Source organism: Saccopteryx leptura, chromosome 5, assembly GCF_036850995.1.
Source record: "Saccopteryx leptura isolate mSacLep1 chromosome 5, mSacLep1_pri_phased_curated, whole genome shotgun sequence".
Taxonomy (NCBI): domain Eukaryota; kingdom Metazoa; phylum Chordata; class Mammalia; order Chiroptera; family Emballonuridae; genus Saccopteryx; species Saccopteryx leptura.
The window spans coordinates 219576063-219596749 of NC_089507.1; the positions used below are offsets into that span (position 1 = coordinate 219576063).

Sequence of the window (20687 nt, forward strand, 5' to 3'; positions counted from 1 at the left end):
AGGACGTGCGCGCGCCGGGGCGGGGCCGGGCCGAACCACCGGCGGCCAGACGCGGGGGTCGCCGTAGCGGCGGTGGGCCGGGCGCGGGACGCGGCGCGGCCACCTGGGTGCGACGCGCAAAGCTGGATGTCAGGGGCTGGCAGCGCGCGTGGCAGCGCAGCGGTGGGCCCGGGGACAGCGCGGCGGAGCGGCGGGGCGGACGAGCCCACGGCGGGTCCCCCCGTGCCCCCGCCCCCTTGTGACTGCGGAGAATGAACACCTCGGGCGGCGGAGCGCAGCGGGAGAAGAAACCCCGATGATCTCGGGCTAAGCCCGCGCTGCGACCATGTCGGTGGCCTTCGCGTCTGCCCGGCCGAGAGGCAAAGGGGAGGTTACGCAGCAAACGATCCAGAAGGTGGGCGGGAGCCCGCGGGCTGGGGGCGACACGGGGTGCGGGCGGGCGCGCGCGGGGCTGGGGCGCGGGAGCCGGCGGGCGCGGGGCGCGAACAAAGCCGGGGCGCAGCTGACGGCCGTGACCCCGGGGGCCCCGCGAACGCCCTGCCGCCAGTCCGCACCAAGTCGGGCCCCCGCCCACCTTTTGGCGGTCGCAGGCCGGGGAGCGGGGCGGCGGGGCCAGGCGCCCTCGCGATGGTGTCCGCGGGCCAAGCCGGGCGCAGTGGACCTGCCGCCTTCGGGGTCGGGGGGCGCGGGCCGGGATGCAGGACGTTGGGCCGCGCGCCCTCGGGATGGTGTGCCAAGAGGTCGTGTCAGTGGGCCAAGCCGGGCGCAGTGGAGACCTGTTGCCTTGAGGTACTCTGCGCCGCGGGGCTGGACACCCTAGAGATGGTGCCCGTGGGTGGTGTCTGCGTGTTGGGGGCTGTGGGCCAAGGCTGAAACAGGCCACGCCAGGCGCAGGGGCAGTGGCGCAGTGTGGTGGCGGCCCCTGGTCCCAGCGCACAGCTTGGAGAGTGGAGGGGGCACAGGGGGCGATGGGGACCCGGCCCTGCAGCCGCCTACGCTCTCCTCTCAGTAAGGCACAAAGGGGCGCGTCCTGAGTGTGCAAGGCCTTTCCTGCTTATCCGCTATCCTTTGAGAAGCGCGCAACACCCTGCGGGGTCGACCTGCTGGCCAAGATTCGCTGCGCTTAAGCGCGTGTCAAATTGTTTTCCAGCCTGACACCAGGGCCAGCCTCCTGACCTAACAGAAACTTGACAGATTCGCTTTACCCCACTTTCCTGGCGCCTGTAAGTTTGGCCCTGTGGTTTTCTGGAGGTAACGTGTGCATGGATTGGAGGCACCTTCAACACAATCCTTAAGGTTTTTTTGTTTGTCTTCTTTTCATGTTTATTTTATTGATTTTAGAGTGGGGAAGGGAGACACACACACACACACACACACACACACACACACACACACGCTTGCGCGCAGGAACATGGATCTGTTCCTGTATGTGCCCTGACAGTGGGGGAATCAAACCAGCAACCTCTGTACGTCCACCCCCGGCTCTAACCAATGGAGCTATCCTGCCTGGGCCAAAACCTTGTTTTGAAGTTGAGATTTAAATTTTTCAGCTGATTCTCTCTACAAGTTCAGAAGGAAAAATGGTGTGAGCCTTTCCGATGGGATCTTCTCCACGTTTTGGGTCGCTTTGCTGGTTTCTAAGCTCCGTTAGCGGGGTTGACGGCAGTATTCCTTGGTTCCCGGGAGTCGCCCCCATGACTGTGCCTCCTCTTCCTTGGTGATGCCAGGGCCTTGCGGACCTTGTCTATTTAGAGACGACCTTTGCTGTGTCTGGTTTTGACAAATGAGGAGCCTCGGTAAACTCCCAAGAGCAGAGGCCAGTCGAGAGAAGCAGCAAAAGCCGGACTTGGAAAGCGGGGCGTTTTTATTTGCTCATAAACACGGACGTGGTGCTGACCGCATACCGGGCACTGTTCGACGGGCTTCACGGCTGTTAATTCCTTGTCGCAGCTGCTATCGGTGTCATTTTTATAGATCAGGAAACCGGGGCGGAGGGACGCTACGCCCCTGCTGGTTCGTGGTGGAGCCAGGAGCCAAACCCAGGCAGTGGCTCCAGGGTCTGTCCGTGGGGGAGCACCTGGCAAGGCAGAGGGTCCAGCATTTGGCTTGGAGACACACGTTGGCGATCTTGGGGGTCTCCGGGCACCCTGGCTTTTAAGGGCGTTAAGTGTGAAGAGCAGAGTTGCTGTGCGGGAAGCCACTTCTGCCTGCAGCATTCGCCCAGTTGTTTGCACTTTGCATCCTCCCTTTTAGTGAAGCCCCCCGAATTTTCCAGGCAAAAGAGCAGCACCCAGACATCAGACCGGGAAACCTGCTGACCATTGGAAACGGGTCTTTGGTTGAAGCTGTCATCTGATTTCACCTGGTTCAACTAGTGAGCTGTGTATGGGCGCGGTGATTTGACAGTGGAGTTAGGTACCCAGGCTCTTCTGCTGGGGCTCTGTGGAGGGCGTGGACGTGTGCTCAGGCTGACAGCATTGACAAAAGCCAGGCTTTTTCAGAAGCTGCTTGGTAGCGAGGGAGCAGGAAGAATGCAGCTTGTCCTCAGAGCATATCTGGGTAGGATTCTGCCAGGCAAACTCCTACGCAACCTTCAAGGCCCCATGCAAATGTCCCCTCCCTCATTCTTCCTTGACAGCCATGTGCTGAGGGTGGCGTTTTGACGTATGGCTTGGGCTCCCAGATTTGCAAGTCACTGATGTCTGCTGTGTCCCAGCCTGGCACAGTCAGTGCCCAGTACACGCCGGAGTCTTGTGACGGTCGATAAGTCAGCAGAAGTGTTCGGGCCAGGTAGACGCATTCGTTTCCTTTGGGCATCGCCAGACTGGGTGGTTTAAAACAGAAGACCTGTATTCTCTTGGTTCTGGAGTTGGAAGTCCACCGTCAAGTTGTTGTCAGGGCGGGTTCCTTTTTGGTGTTCTGGAGGGAAGCTCTGGACCGTGCTTCCCCCTGAGCCCCTCGGGGTTCCTGGCAGTCCTCAGTGTGCCGTGGCTTGTAGATCCAGCACACTCCATCTCCACCTCTTCTGCCTCGTGTGGCCTCTCCTCTCTGTGTCTCTCTGTCCAGATTTCCCTCTTCTCGTAAGGATACCAGTCGTAGGAGTTCGAGCCCACCTTAAGTGCGGTCTGACCTTATCTTAACTTCGCTACGTTTGCAGAGACCTTATTTCAAAATAACGGGGTATTCACAGCTGCCAGGAGTTAGGACGGAACATAGTTTGAGGGACACCATGTAACCCATAACAGAGGATGTGTGGGGAGGGGTGTTCCAGACAAGGGAATGAGCTTTGGGGAGAGCTTCAGGGGCCCCTGAGGTGGAGACAGACAGTGTCCCAGCAAAGTCCTGTGGGCCTTTGGACCTAGCTAGCTAGCCTGCAGGCCGAGACCTGCCCTGTGTGGCTCTCCACGGGTTGGGGACCAGGGAGTCCCTGCTGCCCAGTGCTGTCCAGACACCGCCAGCGGTGGGGTTGCAGCCATCTCCATGAACTGTATGGCCGGCCTGGACTCCTTGGAGGGGACCCCTGGATACCAGACCTTACCTGGCACGCTTGTGCCTCCTTGCAGCTTGGCACTGGTAGTGGCTTAGTCACTGTTGGCATAGGGGTTCCTGATTGGTTTTCTCAGCGGGAGGGGGGATGGTTCTTGTTCTGCCCCTCCCCCCACTCCAGCACCTTGTCCAGGGGCAGACAAGCTGCGTGGGTACAGGACAGAGCTGACAGGCGAGCAGGCCTCAGGGGTGTTTGCCACGTGGGTCTGGAATAGGAAAGTGAGACCAGCTAGGGCAGGTGCCATGCCCAGGGTCTGAGGGCCAGGGAGCGGTCAAAACCGGCCCGCTGTTCATGCCCAGGAAGAGGGGCCCAGGGGGGGGAGGGAGGGGGGAGGGGTAGATGGCCGTCTGGGTGGGGCGTGGGCACCCTGTGCTCTCGCAGCTCCGGACCTCGTCGTCTTCAAGAATGTGGCTAATTTAGTAAAGGAAGGCACACTGGCCATTTTCAAAAATGAGAGCTGTCCCCACAACAGCAAACGGCCTGGGGACTTGGAGCCTCCCTTCACTCGGCCACCTGATTGTCGGCAGGCAGTTGTTCCTGAAAGCGCTTTCTCCCCAGGGTCTGGGGTGGGTAGGGACGGGCCCCCTAGCTGGGTGGTGGCCCCGAGAGAGCCAGCTTTCCCTGCTGCCACTGCTCGTGTCCCAGTCAGATTCTGTCCCCATCGAGTCTGTGCGTGCACACGGGGAGTCGGGCAGTGCTGTGGGGTGTGCTTCTAGTGGGGTGTGCTTCTAGTGGGGTGTGCTTCTAGTGGGGTGTTTCTTCCGCCCCCTGCTCTGCTCCCTGTCCCAGCGTCACTCTCTTGCCCGTTTCATCGCTAAACCAAGTGGCTGCCCCTGGACGTCGTCTGTTGTCTCGGCTGGCTCCGGCTGCTGCAGACGGGGCGCGTCAAGTCAGGCGCTCCTGCCGCGGTGCTGGAGGCTGGAGTCCGAGCCATGGGGCCCACAGGCTTGGTTCTCGGTGGTGGCGCCCACTCCCCCCACTGCCCTCACGTGTTGCACAGAGCTGGGCAGGGCGTGTGCTGTCTGTTCTGCCTGTGTGTCCTCCCGGGCTCTTGTTTTCTCTGGAGACGCCTTCCCTGCCCCCTGAGTCCCCTCTTCCCCGTTTCCTGCCAGGAGAGCCGTGGGGACGGTCCAGGGATCTCAGCCTCCCCCTCCCGCTCAGTGTCACATTCAGCACCCTGGGGTCTGCTAATCCAGTCCTCGCCCACCGGGCCATGTGCTAGAATCCTGCTGGAGGCGTGGCTGTTCCCGTTCGTCCCTGGGAGCGGTTGCCTTTTCCATCCCTCGCTGGCCGGGGGTGGGTCTGCGAGGGGTCAGCGGCTCGGCCAGCATCCCCGTGGCCTTGTCCCCACAAGTCCTTGCCTTTTTTCCTGAGTTGAGTGTTTTTACCTCAGCGGGGACAGTCAGTACTCTGTGTCCTACTTTAATATCTTCCTTTTTTTAACATTTTATATTTTCTCAGGCTGACAGGTTTTGTAACGTTTTCCCGTGCTGGTAAACCTTGTAACGTTTTTCTCAGGCTGATAAAAGTCTACAAAGCCCGTTGGTGAGGCTGCTCGGCCCCTCAGGCGGCTCAGCCGGAACGTGCATGCGTCTCCTGGCACTGCCCCCGTACCCTCCTCCCTTTTGGAGCTTTAGGGGGATGATACTGAAGTGAACATCCCGTGCAGAAATGTATCAGTGCGTCCTTGTGTCCTCGGGAGAGCGTTCCTGCCCTGATTACGGGTCAGGGGAGTGGGAGTCCCGCTGCCTTCCAGGGGCAGCCCCCCTGGGAGAGGACGCTCTGTCCTAGTTTTCCTTCGTTAACTAGTCTGGAGGAGACAGTCCCAAGCGGGGAGTGACTGCAAGGCCCTCTCCTGGGGTGGTCTGAGTGCCCTTCACCTGTCCCTGGTCCCCTGTCCCCAGGTGAGCCGGAGAGCAGCTTTGGGCTCACAGTGCCCCCTGGTGGCTCTCCCCGGCTCCTCCGACGAGGTGGGAATTCCTCCACTCGGGACGTGACCTCCATGGTGGGCAGAGTGGGGGAGCATGGGGAGCAGGAAGTCGACTGTTAATAAAACTCAGAGCAGAAGGGACCAGCCCTGGGGGCGCGGAGGCTGAGGGGCAGAGGGCGGGCAGGGCCAGGCCCTCCGTGCCCGGTCTCTCCTCTGTGGGCAGGTTTGGGCTCAGGGCTCCCTAGGAGCGGGACCCAGAGCCACGGGGGTGCCGGCACGGGGGTGGGTAGGCGGCCCCTCTGTCCCCTTGCTGCCAGGGCCTCCCTCCCCCGCTCGGGCCGGCAGAGCTGAGCACAGCCTGGTGGAGGGAGAGGCCCAGGAGGAAGAGGGCAAAGCTGGGCAGATGCTCGGGGGCCCTGGGACCCCCTCTAAAGGTGTGAGGACTTGGGACCTGCCCCTGGGGGGGGGCTGTGGGAGGAGCTCGGTCCTGGGGGAGGAGCTCGGTCCTGGGGGAGGAGCTCATACGCGGAACGCCCACCGCTGATGGCAGTATTGTGGTGTGGAGCGAGTGGCTGGCGGATCCCGTGCCCCCTGACCTCCAGCAGGGCACCGTGGACACACCTGTGCCCTGCACTCACGTCTGCTTCCCCCTCAGATGCTGGACGAGAACCACCACCTGATCCAGTGCATCCTGGACCATCAGAGCAAGGGCAAGACCGCCGAGTGTGCCCAGTGAGTGCCGCTGGGGGGCCGGCCCTGGGAGCACTGCAGACTCCGCTTTCGCCCAGCCGGGGGGCCGGCCCTGGGGGCACTGCAGACCCCGCTTTCGCCCAGCCGGGGGGCCGGCCCTGGGGGCACTGCAGACCCCGCTTTTGCCCAGCTGGGGGGCCGGCCCTGGGGGCACTGCAGACCCCGCTTTCGCCCAGCCGGGGGGCCAGCCCTGGGGGCACTGCAGACTCCGCTTTCGCCCAGCCGGGGGGCCGGCCCTGGGGGCACTGCAGACCCCGCTTTCGCCCAGCCGGGGGGCCGGCCCTGGGGGCACTGCAGACCCCGCTTTTGCCCAGCTGGGGGGCCGGCCCTGGGGGCACTGCAGACCCCGCTTTCGCCCAGCCGGGGGGCCAGCCCTGGGGGCACTGCAGACTCCGCTTTCGCCCAGCCGGGGGGCCGGCCCTGGGGGCACTGCAGACTCCGCTTTCGCCCAGCCGGGGGGCCAGCCCTGGGGGCACTGCAGACCCTGCTTTCGCCCAGCTGAGGGGCCGGCTGGGCACTGCAGACCCCGCTTTCGCCCAGCTGGGGGGCCGGCCGGGCACTGCAGACCCCGCTTTCGCCCAGCCGGGGGGCCGGCCCTGGGGGCACTGCAGACTCCGCTTTCGCCCAGCCGGGGGGCCGGCCCTGGGGGCACTGCAGACCCCGCTTTCGCCCAGCCGGGGGGCCGGCCCTGGGGGCACTGCAGACCCCGCTTTCGCCCAGCCGGGGGGCCGGCCCTGGGGGCACTGCAGACCCCGCTTTCGCCCAGCCGGGGGGCCGGCCCTGGGGGCACTGCAGACCCCGCTTTTGCCCAGCTGGGGGGCCGGCCCTGGGGGCACTGCAGACTCTGCTTTCGCCCAGCTGGGGGGCCGGCTGGGCACTGCAGACCCCGCTTTCGCCCAGCTGGGGGGCCGGCCGGGCACTGCAGACCCCGCTTTCGCCCAGCCGGGGGGCCGGCCCTGGGGGCACTGCAGACTCCGCTTTCGCCCAGCCGGGGGGCCGGCCCTGGGGGCACTGCAGACCCCGCTTTTGCCCAGCTGGGGGGCCGGCCCTGGGGGCACTGCAGACCCCGCTTTTGCCCAGCTGGGGGGCCGGCCCTGGGGGCACTGCAGACTCTGCTTTCGCCCAGCTGGGGGGCCGGCTGGGCACTGCAGACCCCGCTTTCGCCCAGCTGGGGGGGCCGGCCCTGGGGGCACTGCAGACCCCGCTTTTGCCCCGCGCTGGGGGGGCCGGCCGGGCACTGCAGAACCCGCTTTCGCCCCGCGCTGGGGGGCCTGCCCTGGGCGCACTGAGTGGCCTGGGCGCACTGGTCAAGCTCGTCTCTTGGTGGGATGGCCCAGGGCCCCCCAGGCCACTCCCCGGGGAGGAGTGGGAAGTGTGGGAGGAGAGAGGACTGCCGGGAGGCCCAGGCTGGACGCTGCCGGTGGCTCTGTGAGCAGCTGGCAGACAGGCCAGGGGACCGAGAGCGCCATCCAGGTAGGACCTCCAGAGCCAGACACAGAGTAGGTGCCCACGCTGGGCGTCAGAGCCATCTGGAAGTGACATGTGAGCAGCCATCACCCACCTGGGGGGTTCTCACATCAACCTGGGCTTTGTCATTTCCCTCCAGCGCCTCCTCAGGGGGGCGGGGGGTTAGAGTTAGCTAGGGTAACCCGGACCCCCTCTCTGAAGAGTCTGGGTGACACCTCCCCCTGGCCACCACCTTGGGGTCTCTGCAGCATTTTATCATTGGACGGAGCCCGCGCCCCACCTGGCCCGTCTGGGCTTAAGAGCACCCTGCTGCTGGCCCTGTCCCCGTGTGTCCTCTGGGGTCAGCGTCCCCCGGGCTGTCTTGGGTGAACACTGCCTGTGACACATGGGCACTCCCGCTCATCACACGCCCCTTGCCCACAGGTATCAGCAGATCCTGCACCGGAACCTGGTCTACCTGGCCACGATCGCGGACTCCAACCAGAACATGCAGTCACTGCTCCCTGCCGTGAGTCCCGGGGGGCGGGGGGCGCCTTGCCCAGTCTCTGCTCCCTGCCGTGAGTCCTGGGGGGCGGGGGGCGCCTCGCCCAGCACAGTCAGGCACTGCCTCCGACTGCCAGGGCGGGAGCAGAGGTCTGAGGCCTCATCGGGCACAGCCAGGGTCACCAACAGGGCAGGGGACGGGGCCGGTCCTCCCGTCACCAGGGAAGTCGGTTGGACGAGTCCCCGGAGAGGCTGCTGGTTGGTGGCTGTCCTGGGGCTGACCTCCGCCCCGTCACCTCCTGTTGCCCACAGCCGCCCACCCAGAACATGAACTTGGGCCCTGCAGCGCTGACCCAGAGCGGCTCCAGCCAGGGCCTGCACTCCCAGGGCAGCCTCAGCGACGCCATCGGCACCGGCCTGCCCCCCTCCTCTCTCATGCAGGGCCAGATCGGCAACGGTGAGCAGTCGGGGTGCAGGGGCGCCGGGGCTGCAGCTGGTTCCCGCAACAATGTCACCAGGGCCTGTTCCTGCAACAGTGTCACCAGGGCCTGTTGCCGCAACAGTGTCACCAGGGCCTGTTCCCGCAACAGTGTCACCAGGGCCTGCTGCTGCAACAGTGTCACCAGGGCCTGTTCCCGCAACAATGTCACCAGGGCCTGTTCCTGCAACAGTGTCACCAGGGCCTGTTCCCGCAACAGTGTCACCAGGGCCTGTTCCTGCAACAGTGTCACCAGGGCCTGTTCCCGCAACAGTGTCACCAGGGCCTGTTCCCGCAACAGTGTCACCAGGGCCTGCTGCTGCAACAGTGTCACCAGGGCCTGTTCCCGCAACAGTGTCACCAGGGCCTGCTGCTGCAAGTGTCACCAGGGCCTGTTCCCGCAACAGTGTCACCAGGGCCTGTTCCCGCAACAGTGTCACCAGGGCCTGTTCCTGCAACAGTGTCACCAGCGCAGGCCCCCGGTGACCCTGCAGGGCTGAGCGTGGGAGACCCCTCTCCTTTTCGAGGGCCTGGCTACAGGCCGGCCGGTGCAGGAGCCTGGGGTGGGGGTGACGTGAAGAGTCAAGTCCTCTTCCTGATCTCCCGCCGCGGCTCAACACCCCCTCTTGGGGCCGCTTCGAATCAAAGCCTGGGGACTTTCTGACCAGAGGGAGACGCTCCTCTCTGCAGGTCGAAAGCTGTTGGTGGCCGTTGGACATGTTGATAGCACAGATAAATCATGTACTTGAGGAGCGCAGGCCCACCGTCACAGGTGGCTCTCGATGGGTCAGGCGCCCTCACCTGTCCCTCCTGGCAGGTCCGAACCACGTGTCCATGCAGCAGACGGCCCAGAGCACGCTGCCCACGACCTCCATGAGCATGTCGGGCAGCGGCCACGGTTCAGGGCCCGGCTACAGCCACTCGGGACCCACCTCGCAGAGTGTGCCCCTGCAGGGCCAGGGGGCCATCAGCAACTACGTGTCCCGGGCCAACATCAACATGCAGTCCAACCCAGGTAACGCCCCCCCTGGCCTGAGCTTGCGCGACCCCCTGAAGCACGCGGGTCACACCTAGGCTGAGGACAGGTTCCCAGGGCCACCCTCATCCGGGAGCGTCCCCGGGGCTGAGGTGGGTGGGGACAGGCCGGGTGGGGCCCAGCGTGGGGGGCGGAGGCTGCTGCCTGCCTGTCCCCTGCTGAGAGGACGGGGCTGAGGTCAGAGGTGAGAGGGTGCAGGGCGGCCGAGGGGGCTGGCCGGTCTCCCTGAGGCGGGCTCCGAGAGCGAGGCCGTCCACCACGTGGCCTCACGCGGTGCTGAGCACTTGGGGAGCACCAGGTCCAGAATGAGACGCCCCACGGTTGTCAGACACGCGGGTTTCAGAGGCTTAGCGCAGAAAAGGCGTGCGGCGTCTCCTCAAGGTTCAGCGTTAACTCCACGTTGGAAACGGTCACATTGTGGATACATCAGAGATAAAGTGTATCATGCAGACGGAACTCACCCTTCTCCGTCCTCTGAGGCGGCTCACGCCCCACTGAGCTCGCGGGTTCTGCCCAGGGTGACTTGAGGGGACAGGCCAGGTGGCTGGGGGTGCCGGGGTGGCCTGGGAGCCGGCCGGGCCGCGTTTCCCGAGTGTCACCCGTTGTGCGAGTCGGGCAGAGGCTCGCTGGTGGGAAGTGTGACGGGGACGGGAGGGGACAGTCTCGGGGGACCTGCAGGACCACAGGAAGGCCCGCCTGGGAGAAGGGCGCGGTCGGGTCCGGGCGAGGGGCCGCCCTAGGAGCTCCCTGGGGTTACTCGGGTCTGTCGTGTCGCCCAGTGTCCATGATGCATCAGCAGGCCGCCTCGTCCCACTACAACTCGGCGCAGGGCGGGAGCCAGCACTACCAGGGCCAGCCGCCCATCGCCATGATGGGCCAGAGCGGGCAGGGGAGCAGCATGATGGGGCAGCGGCCCCTGGCGCCCTACCGGCCCTCCCAGCAAGGTACTGCCCTGCGCCCGCAGCCCGCGGAGTGCTGTCCTTGTGCGAGGACGCTGGGGGCTGAAGCCACGGGGCCACGGGGCCACGGCAGGTTGATGTGTGAGGCCGGGGCCTTCCCGGGGGGCGGGCGAGGGCGGAGCCTGCTGTGACCTCGCTGGCAGGAGCACGGCCTCGTTGGGGCGACAGCTGGGTCTGCGCGGACGGTCCGGGGTACTGAGAGCTGGTGTCTCTGGGGTGGCGTGGCGGGGCGTGTGGCATGTGGCTCATCGAGGGGGTGTTTGTGGGACGGAGGCCCCAGGCTCACCCGGCCGCATGGCCCGCCACCCACAGGCGCGTCCCAGCAGTACCTGGGCCAGGAGGACTACTACGGGGGCGAGCAGTACGGCCACGGCCAGGCCACCTCGGAGCCGCTCGGCCAGCAGTACTACGCCGACGGTGAGGCTGGGGGCCACCGCCTCCCACCCCTGACGCCGGCAGCACCGGACTCTGTGCCCGGGTGCATCTGGGGCTGAAGCCCGGTCTCTGCCCAGAGAAGCTTCCGGCACTGAACGCAGCCACTCACCTCCTTGGGCTGCTCGTCTCTCCCCCCGAGAGGCAGTGGAGTCCAGGCCAGGCTGCACCGCCCTCTGAACAGAGCAGGTGGCCGTGGGTCCTGTACGGGAGGGACACCGCGGCTGTGACACGCCCTCAGGAAGGTGGCACACCCGGCCTGCTGCTCAGTCGTCCCCGCAGCAGGTTTTACTCAGTTGTCACCCCGCGGTCATCTTCAACAGCCCGGGATGTTTGGAGGCGGCACTGACAGTGGTCGGAGGGGATGGCCCGGGCGGAGAGGGGCTCCCCGGATGGGGAACCGTGGCCGGGTTGGGGGGGAGGCTGAGCCCAGCGTGGCCACGTGATGGCCTGGACCCGCCATGGGTCACCCCCCGAGCAGACAGCGAGAGGGTCATCGTGCAGCAACACTGACAGCCGATGGCCACTAGTGCTTCTCCTGTGCCGGGCACCGAGTCGTCCACTCAGGAACCCGAGGGCAGCCTGGCTGTCTGCGTTTTATTTAAGGGGACCCACGGTGGGTTCCTTGTCGGCCCCATCTGTGGGGAAACCAGTCCATGCCCAGCTCTGGCCCTCGCCCGACCCCAAGCAATGCCCGTCTGGCTCACGGCCGTCCCCGGGTCTGGAGGTCAGGCCCCTGACAGCTGTCCTGTCTGTCTGCAGGGCACGGTGATTACGCCTACCAGCAGTCGTCCTACTCGGAGCAGAGCTATGACCGCTCCTTCGAGGAGTCCACGCAGCACTACTACGAGGGGGGTAAGGAGCGCCGTGGCGGGGGCCGGGGGCACGGGCCCTGACCCAGAGGCCATCTCGCAGGCCCTGGACACGCTCGGAATAGAGGGCAGGGCTTCTGGGAGCGGGTGGTCAGGCTGGGCCCGGGCCCCATGCGCCTGCTGAATTCATGAAACGGGACAGTTGGCCACGTGAAGGTCACAGGGTCCAGACTCTGCTCCACGACAAAACTGTGTGTGCAGAGTGGACCCCGAATGCCCACTTTGCCGAGAGACCCGAGGAGGAGACAGAAAAGTCCAGCTTGTGGGTCAGTGGGCTTCACAGGGAGCCACACGCAGAAGGGGGTCCTGGCCGCCTGCAGGACGTGCAGGTCTCGGCACGTGTCACCCCCAGACCACCCACGCTTATGCCCCTAGAGATGCCCCCACTGCCAGGAACGGGGGGCAGTCACGGAGCCAGGAGGCCAGATCACAGAGGCCCTGGTGCCAGGGTGACCTCAGAGGTGGACAGCGAGGGGGCCTGCAGCCCCTGCATGGCCACCTGTCAGGGTGAGGAGGGGACGTGCGCGAGGCAGGCGCTCCGGACAGAAAGCCCCGGGTTGTAGCAGCTGCCTGTTCTCTGCTGCGGTCCCTCACCCGGCTGCCTGCAGCCACCCAGACGGGGAGCTGGGAAGAAATACCTGCAGTTGGCTCTCGGGAGGGGGCCAGCTGCCTGGCCCACGGAGGGAAGGTCCAGCTGCTGCCCTCACTCCCCAGAGGAGCAGCCGTCGGCTCCTGGGGTGGTGAGGTCTCGGGGGTCAGGTGCCGGGCTGCCTGCTCTGGGAGTCAGAGGTGGGAAGTGAGGCCACGACGCGGCTCCTGGCGAGGGAAGAGCAGCAGATAGGAACAAGGACTCGTCAACACCCATGGTTTGGTGGCTTTTTAAAAAAATTGCAGTAAAAAGTTTCCCTCGCCCGTTTTTAAGTATACGGCTCAGTGGCCTTGGGACATTCACACTGCTGTGTGGCTGTCAGCCTGGTCCGTCTCTGGAACTGTTCATGTTCTCATCCTGGAGCTGTCCCACAGGCAGACACTGATCCCCACCGCCCACCCCCTGTGGGCTCCCACCGCCGACTCTGTCTCTGTGGGTTTGATACTCAGGCCAGCGGTTTCCATCCGGTGGGCTGACAGTGCACCACCCGACTGCTGAGTTGGGGGCACTGACCTCCTCTTCTCCCTTAGATTATCAAATAGAAAAATGTCAACAGGCAACGCAACAGTGGCCGTCCAGTGTGAATGGACAGAGCTGTACCTGTTTTTTGTTTTTTTTTTCTTGTCAGATCGGCAAAAAATAAGTATTTTTTGGTGTGCCGTGGAATTTTAGTAATGCGTTTGTGCCGTGAGGTGAGAAGGGTTGGAAACCGCTGCTCTAGGGGGTCCCGTGCGAGCGCAGTCACATAGGAAGCCAACACAAAGAACTTTCCAGTAACTGGATCTGTGCGCAGCGGGGTGAGGACCCGCCGGGTGTGGGGAGCTGGGCCTGGGTTGTCCCCAGGAGGCAGTGTCTGTTGGGAGTCCTGTGGGGTCCGACAGAGTGAGAAGCACTGATGTAACAGAGGACCCCACATCAGGAAGGGGCCAGGGCAGAGCTGGGGGGAGGTGGGACTGTGGGTGACAGGTGGGAGTATGGTCACCGCCAGGGCCCCTGCAGGGCACTGTGGGGCAGCCAGGCAGCCTGTTGTCTCCTGTCACTGAGACTCGCAGTGGCCGAGGCTGGACAGAGCCGGTGCCCGCCACGAAGCGTGCATGGGGCACTGCTGCCTGTGGGCTGCCGGGCAGAGTCTCCCGGCCAAGCCGAGGGCCAGGGCAGCTGTGCGGGTTGCTGTCCTTCTGTGTGAAGTCAAAGCGAGATGAAGACCATGTTCACGCTCATGGGTGGCTGTGGGTGGGGACGGGTCGGGGACGGGCGGCTGGGCAGGGCTGGAGTGGCACCCGGTTCTTCCTGACATTCCCGAATCACATGAATGTATCCTCGGGTTCGGAAGTTACGCCTGGCAGTGTCGGCCCTGCTGGCTGTCCCTGAGATCAGAGAGCCTGGGCCGGAGGCTGCGGGACGCTCCCACACACCCCACGTCCCGGGCTGTTCTCGGGGACTCGCCCACGGCGACGGCGCCCCTGTCTGGGGGTGGACACGGGGAGCAGCAGGGCGGCCTCCTCCTGGAAGCGGCCCCCACGTGTCCCTGTGGGCACCGGGCGCGGAGGGCGGTGGCCTGTAGAGCACGCCCGTCGCTCGCTCTTCTGTTCCCGGTGGCTGGTTTGCAGCCACGTTTACTGTCACACGGCAGAAACCGACGCTGTGTCTCCCCCCTCCCCCCCGCAGGCAGCTCCCAGTACAGCCAGCAGCAGGCGGGGTACCAGCAGGGCGCGGCCCAGCAGCAGGCGGGGTACCAGCAGCAGTACCCCAACCAGCAGAGCTACCCGGGCCAGCAGCCGGGCTACGGTAAGCGGGACGCGGCCCGCGCAGACCCCTCCGCACTGCGTCCGGGCGCCCGGGCAACGGTGGGAGGTGTGCAGGAAAGCCGTGGGCCGGTCCAGTGCTGTGGTCAGCCTTGTCCGTGGTGCGGCCGTCACAGCTGAGAAGCCAGCGTCTGGGCAGCGATCGCTGTGGCCTAAACCCACAGGGGAGTCAGACCTCTCTCGTTTTCCACGAAGGCCGTTCTCTGTCCTGGGACCGTCTGGGAGCTCAGTCTCCCGTCTCCTCGGCCTCCTCTGGGCTGGGACAGCCACTCGGACTTGCCTCGTCTTTCTTGACGTGGGCAGTTGTGAGGGCCGGGCAGGGACACTGTAGGTTGTCCCTCAGGTTGGCCTTGTCTGATGTTTTCCTCGGGATGAGACTGGGTCACGGGCTTGAGAAAGAAGAGCCCAGAGGTGGCGTTGACGTTGGTCACTTGGTCCGGGGGTGTCTTCTCCCGTTAGTTTCTCCCTCCCTGTCCTCTAATCTTTGGGAGCGAGTCCCTGAGTCCCGATTCATATTCCTACTCGGAGGGGGGGCTGTCTACATAGACTCTTTGGGATTCTGTTCGGAAGGTTTGTCTCCTGCAGTTATTCATGATTATTTATTCCGGGCCGAGTGGATGTTGAGTTCACACACTGGTTCACACTGTCCCGCCCCAGCGAGGAGCCACCATTGCTCCAGGGAGCCACTTCCTTTTCTTAGAGAATGGGTTCAAAACCGAGATCCGAGTGCGGCAGGCGTTTCTGAGCCAGTTCCGCTCGACTTCCTCCTGAGAGGGCCCACGGGAAGGTCCGTGTGGCAGCGGGTTCCAGAAGCACTGCCCCCTTCGCGGCCTGAGGACCAGCTGAAGTGTGACAGGCAGGCACTGCCCTGGGCCTGTCGGCAGAAAGGTGGGCAGCAGCGGCAACCAAGGCCGAAGCCCTGTCCCCAGAGGAGACGAGGGTGCAGGCCCAGTCACACTGAGCTCAGGCTGCCCAGCAGAGCAGAGGGCTCTGCCGGGATCGTAACCCCTGAGTCTGGCCAGGGAGCCCTGGGGGCCTTGTCCCCCTGGGCAGGTCCCCCTGGGCAGCACAACCCTTGCCTCTCCTCGGTGGGCTGTGTCTGCTGAGAGCCCCAGGCCACAGGAGGCTGTGCCAGGGGTCCTGACCCACTCCGCGGTGCACCTAGGCCGCCCCCTTCAGAACCTGGTGCCCCTCATCGTGCCGCTGCGGCACAGGGCGACGTCCTGACATTGCCACCATGTGTCGGCCGTGCAGACTTAACACTGTAAACACACAGCACAAGGTCCAACCAGATGGGACCTGAATGACTTTAGGTGACGAGTTCATGAAAAGAGTGAGTTCAGTGAGCGTCCCTAAAGTCCATCCGCTGCCTGACCAGGCGGTGGCGCAGTGGGTAGAGCATCGGACTGGGACGCAGAGGACCCAGGTTCGAGACCCCAAGGTCGCCAGCTTGAGCGCGGGCTCATCTGGTTTGAGCAAAAGCTCACCAGCTTGGACCCAAGGTCGCTGGCTCCAGCAAGGGGTTACTTGGTCTGCTGAAGGCCCACCGTCAAGGCACATGTGAGAAAGCAATCAATGAACAACTAAGGTGTCGCAACGTGCAATGAAAAACTAATGATTGATGCTTCTCATCTCTCTCCATTTCTGTCTGTCTGTCCCTGTCTATCCCTCTCTCTGACTCACTCTCTATCTCTGTAAAAAATAAATAAATTAATAAATAAAATCCATCCGCCCATACCGGACGGAATTCAGTGCCGAGGGAGGCTGCCTCCGGGGAAGCTCGCCGAGGCTACCACGTCGCCTTCCCGGCACCTGGCATCAGCTTGGGACGCCTTGAGAAATTGGTGTCCAGGTGGCCGCATGTGTGAGGCTTCTTCCTACGCCCACAGGTGGTGGGGACGCCCGGTGAGGAAGGAAAGGCCGTTGAAGGTTCTGACAACCACAGCTGACTAAGCAGCGTCTTTTTTGGGAACGTACTCGGCCTTTCCGGTTTTTACCCAGAGCCTTCAGCGTGGTGTCCGCAGGAGGGTCACCACCTGCCCTTTGTGTGTGTGCTCACTGGTTGCTGTGCACTCCCGTGGTCACAGTGACTCCCGTCAGTGATGTGAGCGCTCTGGGCAGCAGGTGGTCACAGGGACTCCCGTCAGTGATGTGAGCGCTCTGGGCAGCAGGTGGGGGTGCCGGGCAGCGGCTCGGCCCAGTGAGCGCTCGCGCTTCGTGGACTCCCCCCCGGAGCCCGTGGGTCTGCTGCCCGGGACCTCCCAGGGGACGGAGCACGGGGTGGCCTCACACTGGTGTGTCCCCAGGGCCGGCCCAGGGAGCCCCCTCGCAGTACTCCAGCTACCAGCAAGGACAAGGCCAGCAGTACGGGAGCTACAGGGCTTCGCAGACAGGTCCGTCCGCGCAGCAGCAGCGGCCCTACGGCTACGAGCAGGCAAGCTTCCCGGGGTCTCCCCAAGCTCGGGTCCACGAGTCTGTCAACCCAGGTTTCCTCTGCGGATGAGACGAGCCAGCTGGCTTCCAGCCCCCCAGCATGTTATTCTCTGACCTGTAGGTTTTTAAAGACTTGACCTCGGCCCTGGCCGGTTGGCTCAGTGGTAGAGCGTCGGCCTGGCGTGCAGAAGTCCCGGGTTCGATTCCCGGCCAGGGCACACAGGAGAAGCGTCCATCTGCTTCTCCACCCCCACCCCCTCCTTCCTCTCTGTCTCTCTCCTCCCCTCCCGCAGCCGAGGCTCCATTGGAGCAAAGATGGCCCAGGTGCTGGGGATGGCTCCTTGGCCTCTGCCCCAGGCGCTAGAGTGGCTCTGGTCACAACAGAGCGACACCCCGGAGAGGCAGAGCATCGCCCCCTGGTGGGCGTGCCGGGTGGATCCCGGTCGGGCGCATGCGGGAGTCTGTCTGACTGTCTCTCCCCGTTTCCAGCTTCAGAAAAATACAAAAAAAAAAAAAAAAAATTTGACCTCGATGTGTATCTCACCTTGGTCAGAGCAGGTTTTCACATCCTAAACGCAGTCGGGCACTCTGTCCTGCCACAGAGGTTCACATGTGCCCTCTCTGTGCGTGCCATGGACACGTGGCTGGACACAGGTGGCCACCCTTTCACAGTTCAGGTCTCGGCTGACAGTGGGGTGTTTCCCGGGTGCTGGGATGCAGCCAGGTGGGTAGTTCTGGGAACAGGACCCAGAGGGGCCAAGGGACAGAGCAGTGGGTGGTTGGGCTGGCTTAGACCAGCGTGGGGACCCTCTCTGCTGAGAAAGCCAGTGACTGCCCGGTGCGTACATCTGGGCAGGAGGCTGTCTGCTTGTTCACCTGTTTACACCTCCTTCCGAGCCTCATTCCGCTTGTTGGCTAGGACAGGACCGTCTCCTCATGACGGGCTGTAATCTCTGTGTCCTGGTCTCCTCATGACAGACTATAATCTCTGTGTCCTGGTCTCTTGCAGTGACGGGGCTGTAACCTCTGTGTCCTGGTCTCTTGCAGTGACGGGGCTGTAACCTCTGTGTCCTGGTCTCTTGCAGGGCCAGTATGGAAATTACCAGCAGTAAAGGGACAGGTGTTCTTGATGGAGACGTGCAGTGGCGTGTCTGTCCGGCGTGGATGGGCCCGTGGCGGTTCTGATGGACGCGCGTCGCACGTGAGGCGTGCACATTTCACGCGGGGTGTGGCACCGAGCGTGCACCGAGGCGCGGGACAGCGCTCCGATGGTGTGACGTGTCTGGTGCTGTGTATAGTATCGTCTGTCCATGCTGTGAATGGAGAGGTTGCCCTTTTTTTTTTTTTTTTTTTTTTTGTCCTCCGCTCAGTGTTTCTCGCTAGCTTGAGTAGTCTGTGCCCAGCGGGGGGACATCTACAAGATGCCATAGTGGGTATATCCATTTAGACAGACCTTAGGTCCGGCTCTCCCCACGCAGCTGTCATGGGGGTTGTACTCTCGTCTCTCGTGGGCGACCCCACAGCTGGACCAGCTGGCACAGCCCTGGGCGCAGCCTCTTCCTGTGCCTCTGGGGCACGCAGAGAGATGGGCTTTGTCTTTGTTTTGGGTCTGTTTCTGTTCAAGGATAAACACATTTCACATGGAGAGTTTGTGAACTGTCCGGTGGTTTCCAGAGCCTGCTCATGACCTGTGTCTATAGCCAGTTCCATTAATCCAGAAAAGTCACATGTTCTTGTTTTAAGAAGTGAAGAGGGATCAATGACAATGTTGCAAATACGAGTCCAGGAAGGAAGGTGGCGGATCTTTAGCCTAACCCAGAGAGGCGTGGTACTGACTGGCTGACAGGGAAGTTCTCTGACATTGCTTGGGCTCCGGCCCTTGTTTATCTGATGGTCATTTTTGGGATTTGAGTAATTATAATATGCCCCCTTCTAAATTAATAGCTCAAAGTAGCCACGCCAAATTTTTCACACAGTTGGCAAGTTATTCATTTTATGTTATTTCTTCCAGTACCTGCTGGTTTAGATCTCCAAGCAAGCATTTCCTTTTCTTGTAGGGATATCTGAAATTCACATCTCGTTTTTACAAAGAACCCCATTGAGTTTATGGTGTTCTTCCTCATGAAAAGGAAAGGGTTTATCATTAGAGAAACTTGAGTAATTTTCACATTCCCAGGACATTAAATCCCATCTGAATTCTGTGCGGACGTTAAAGACAAGCTAACTTGGAAAAGTCTGGTCAGAGGGGGAAATACTGCATTTCACTTAAGTAATACGGACATTTGATCAGTCTTTACTTGGATAATATCCACTTTTACTGTGAATTCTTTAAAAAAAAACAAAAACACCTTTGGATAAATGCTGATGTCGTTTCCAAAAACAACCAAGAAAGTACAAAAAAAATATATTTGATTTTTTTTATATACCAGGTCTACTTTGAGATAGAAGCTTTTATTTTGTAGGTACATGGGTTTTAAAAACCCCTAACATTGGTAAGGGCTTGAAAGTACATATCTTTATTAAATTACTGAGACAGGAGTTCTAATTGCTAAATGCCACAGACATTAGCAACGTCATCTCCCTTGATTTTGTTGTTATTTCCTGACACTTTTCATAGAACTAATTCGCACTCAATCAGGGACTAAAGTTGCCCATTGAAAACGTTAAATCTTTTTAGACAACTGTGAAACTCAAGTTTATTTTTATTCCTTGCCATCCTGGGAATGTACCTTTTATGTGTTGGGTATTTTGTGTGTGTGTTTTTTTTAAAGTGCTGTACGAATACTTTTTGAAAGGACACTTGAAAGTTATCCCGAAACTTCAATCTGAAATGTCTTACATTAAGAATTTCTTGAATGTCATGTATATATTTAAAAAAAAAGAAAAAAAGCACTTTGTGAAATAGTTTGTACATTTATTTCCTAATTTATACATGATTTTTGGTGTTAATATATTTAAGGACGAATAACAGAATACTTATTTAACGTGTTGTCCATTTTTATGTGACATTGTGGGGTGGGGGGAATGTAATGCCAGCGACTCCTTGTCATTGACTGTATTTTATTTTCTCTTCCGTAATCTGATTGTTCCCAAAAGCTTAGGCTAAAATGAACTATCTGTGCAGTGTGGTGGGTGGTGCTTTTTATTTGTTTGGTTTTTTTTTGCTTTTATGACTACTTCTACGGAAGGCCAGTGCAGATGCAAAGACTTGGAAAGTCATGCCCATCCGTCCTTCCTCCTGGTTGTCCCTGACGCCCAGCGGGGGTCCTGAATTTGAAAAAAAAAAAAAAAAAAAGACCACCAGAGATTTCCGAAGTGCTGACAAATTCATATCGGAGTGCAAAACGCTCATCATCACCCCCCTGACTGTGGCCGGTCCAAAGTACTCAGAACTCGTGTCGAGGGCCACAGGAATGGCACCGAGGTGGACATATCTCCGGGGACCTCCACAGAAGCCTTAATACCCGCGTACAGTTGGGCCGCTGATTTTGTCCGTTTTTATATATGTGGGTTTGAATACTGGCATCAGCTCGGAATGGTACGATGTGGAAGACCATTTCCGTTTCAGTTTTTGTTTGTTTTTAAGCCATCACTTCATTTCTATGGATGGAACAGGTCAACTTCGTCTTAGCGGTGAGCACAGGACTTTTTATTTTTTGAAGATCATCTTTGTTGGTTCACTTTTTTTCTTTTATCCTCCCCAGCGAGAGAGTTTGGAGTACAAATTGTTCATGCTTTTAGTGTAATGAATAAACTGGTTCTTCAAAAGTCATCCTACCAAGTTTTGAGTTCTGGTGACGTTCGTGGGATACTCCGTGCGTTCGTGGTTTGTACCTGGACCCAAGT

The 20687-nt window shown here is 61.3% G+C and overlaps 1 protein-coding gene across 2 annotated transcripts; it reads left to right on the forward strand.

Moving 5' to 3' along the window:
• Positions 1-44: 44 nt before the first annotated feature.
• SS18L1 (SS18L1 subunit of BAF chromatin remodeling complex) lies at positions 45-20613 on the forward strand. 2 transcript variants are annotated; one of them, XM_066384313.1, is made up of 11 exons: positions 45-394; positions 6133-6209; positions 8118-8202; positions 8490-8634; positions 9473-9670; positions 10471-10635; positions 10963-11067; positions 11845-11937; positions 14272-14391; positions 16715-16842; positions 17927-20613. In XM_066384313.1, the coding sequence occupies exons 1-11, from the start codon at positions 326-328 to the stop codon at positions 17951-17953; spliced, it is 1212 nt and encodes a 403-aa protein (XP_066240410.1). In that variant the 5' UTR covers positions 45-325; the 3' UTR covers positions 17954-20613. The 2 variants fall into 2 exon arrangements, with proteins under 2 accessions (XP_066240410.1, XP_066240411.1); XM_066384314.1 differs by lacking the exons at positions 45-394; positions 6133-6209; positions 8118-8202 and adding an exon at positions 8240-8251.
• The last annotated feature ends 74 nt before the right edge of the window (positions 20614-20687 follow it).

Coding starts and splice junctions, on each gene's coding strand:
- SS18L1 (XM_066384313.1), top strand. CDS start 326: ATGTCGGTGGCCTTCGCGTCTGCCCGGCCGAGAGGCAAAGGGGAGGTT. Junction 6,210..8,117: donor AAGACCGCCGAGTGTGCCCA/GTGAGTGCCGCT, acceptor CCTTGCCCACAG/GTATCAGCAGATCCTGCACC. Junction 16,843..17,926: donor GGCCCTACGGCTACGAGCAG/GCAAGCTTCCCG, acceptor GGTCTCTTGCAG/GGCCAGTATGGAAATTACCA.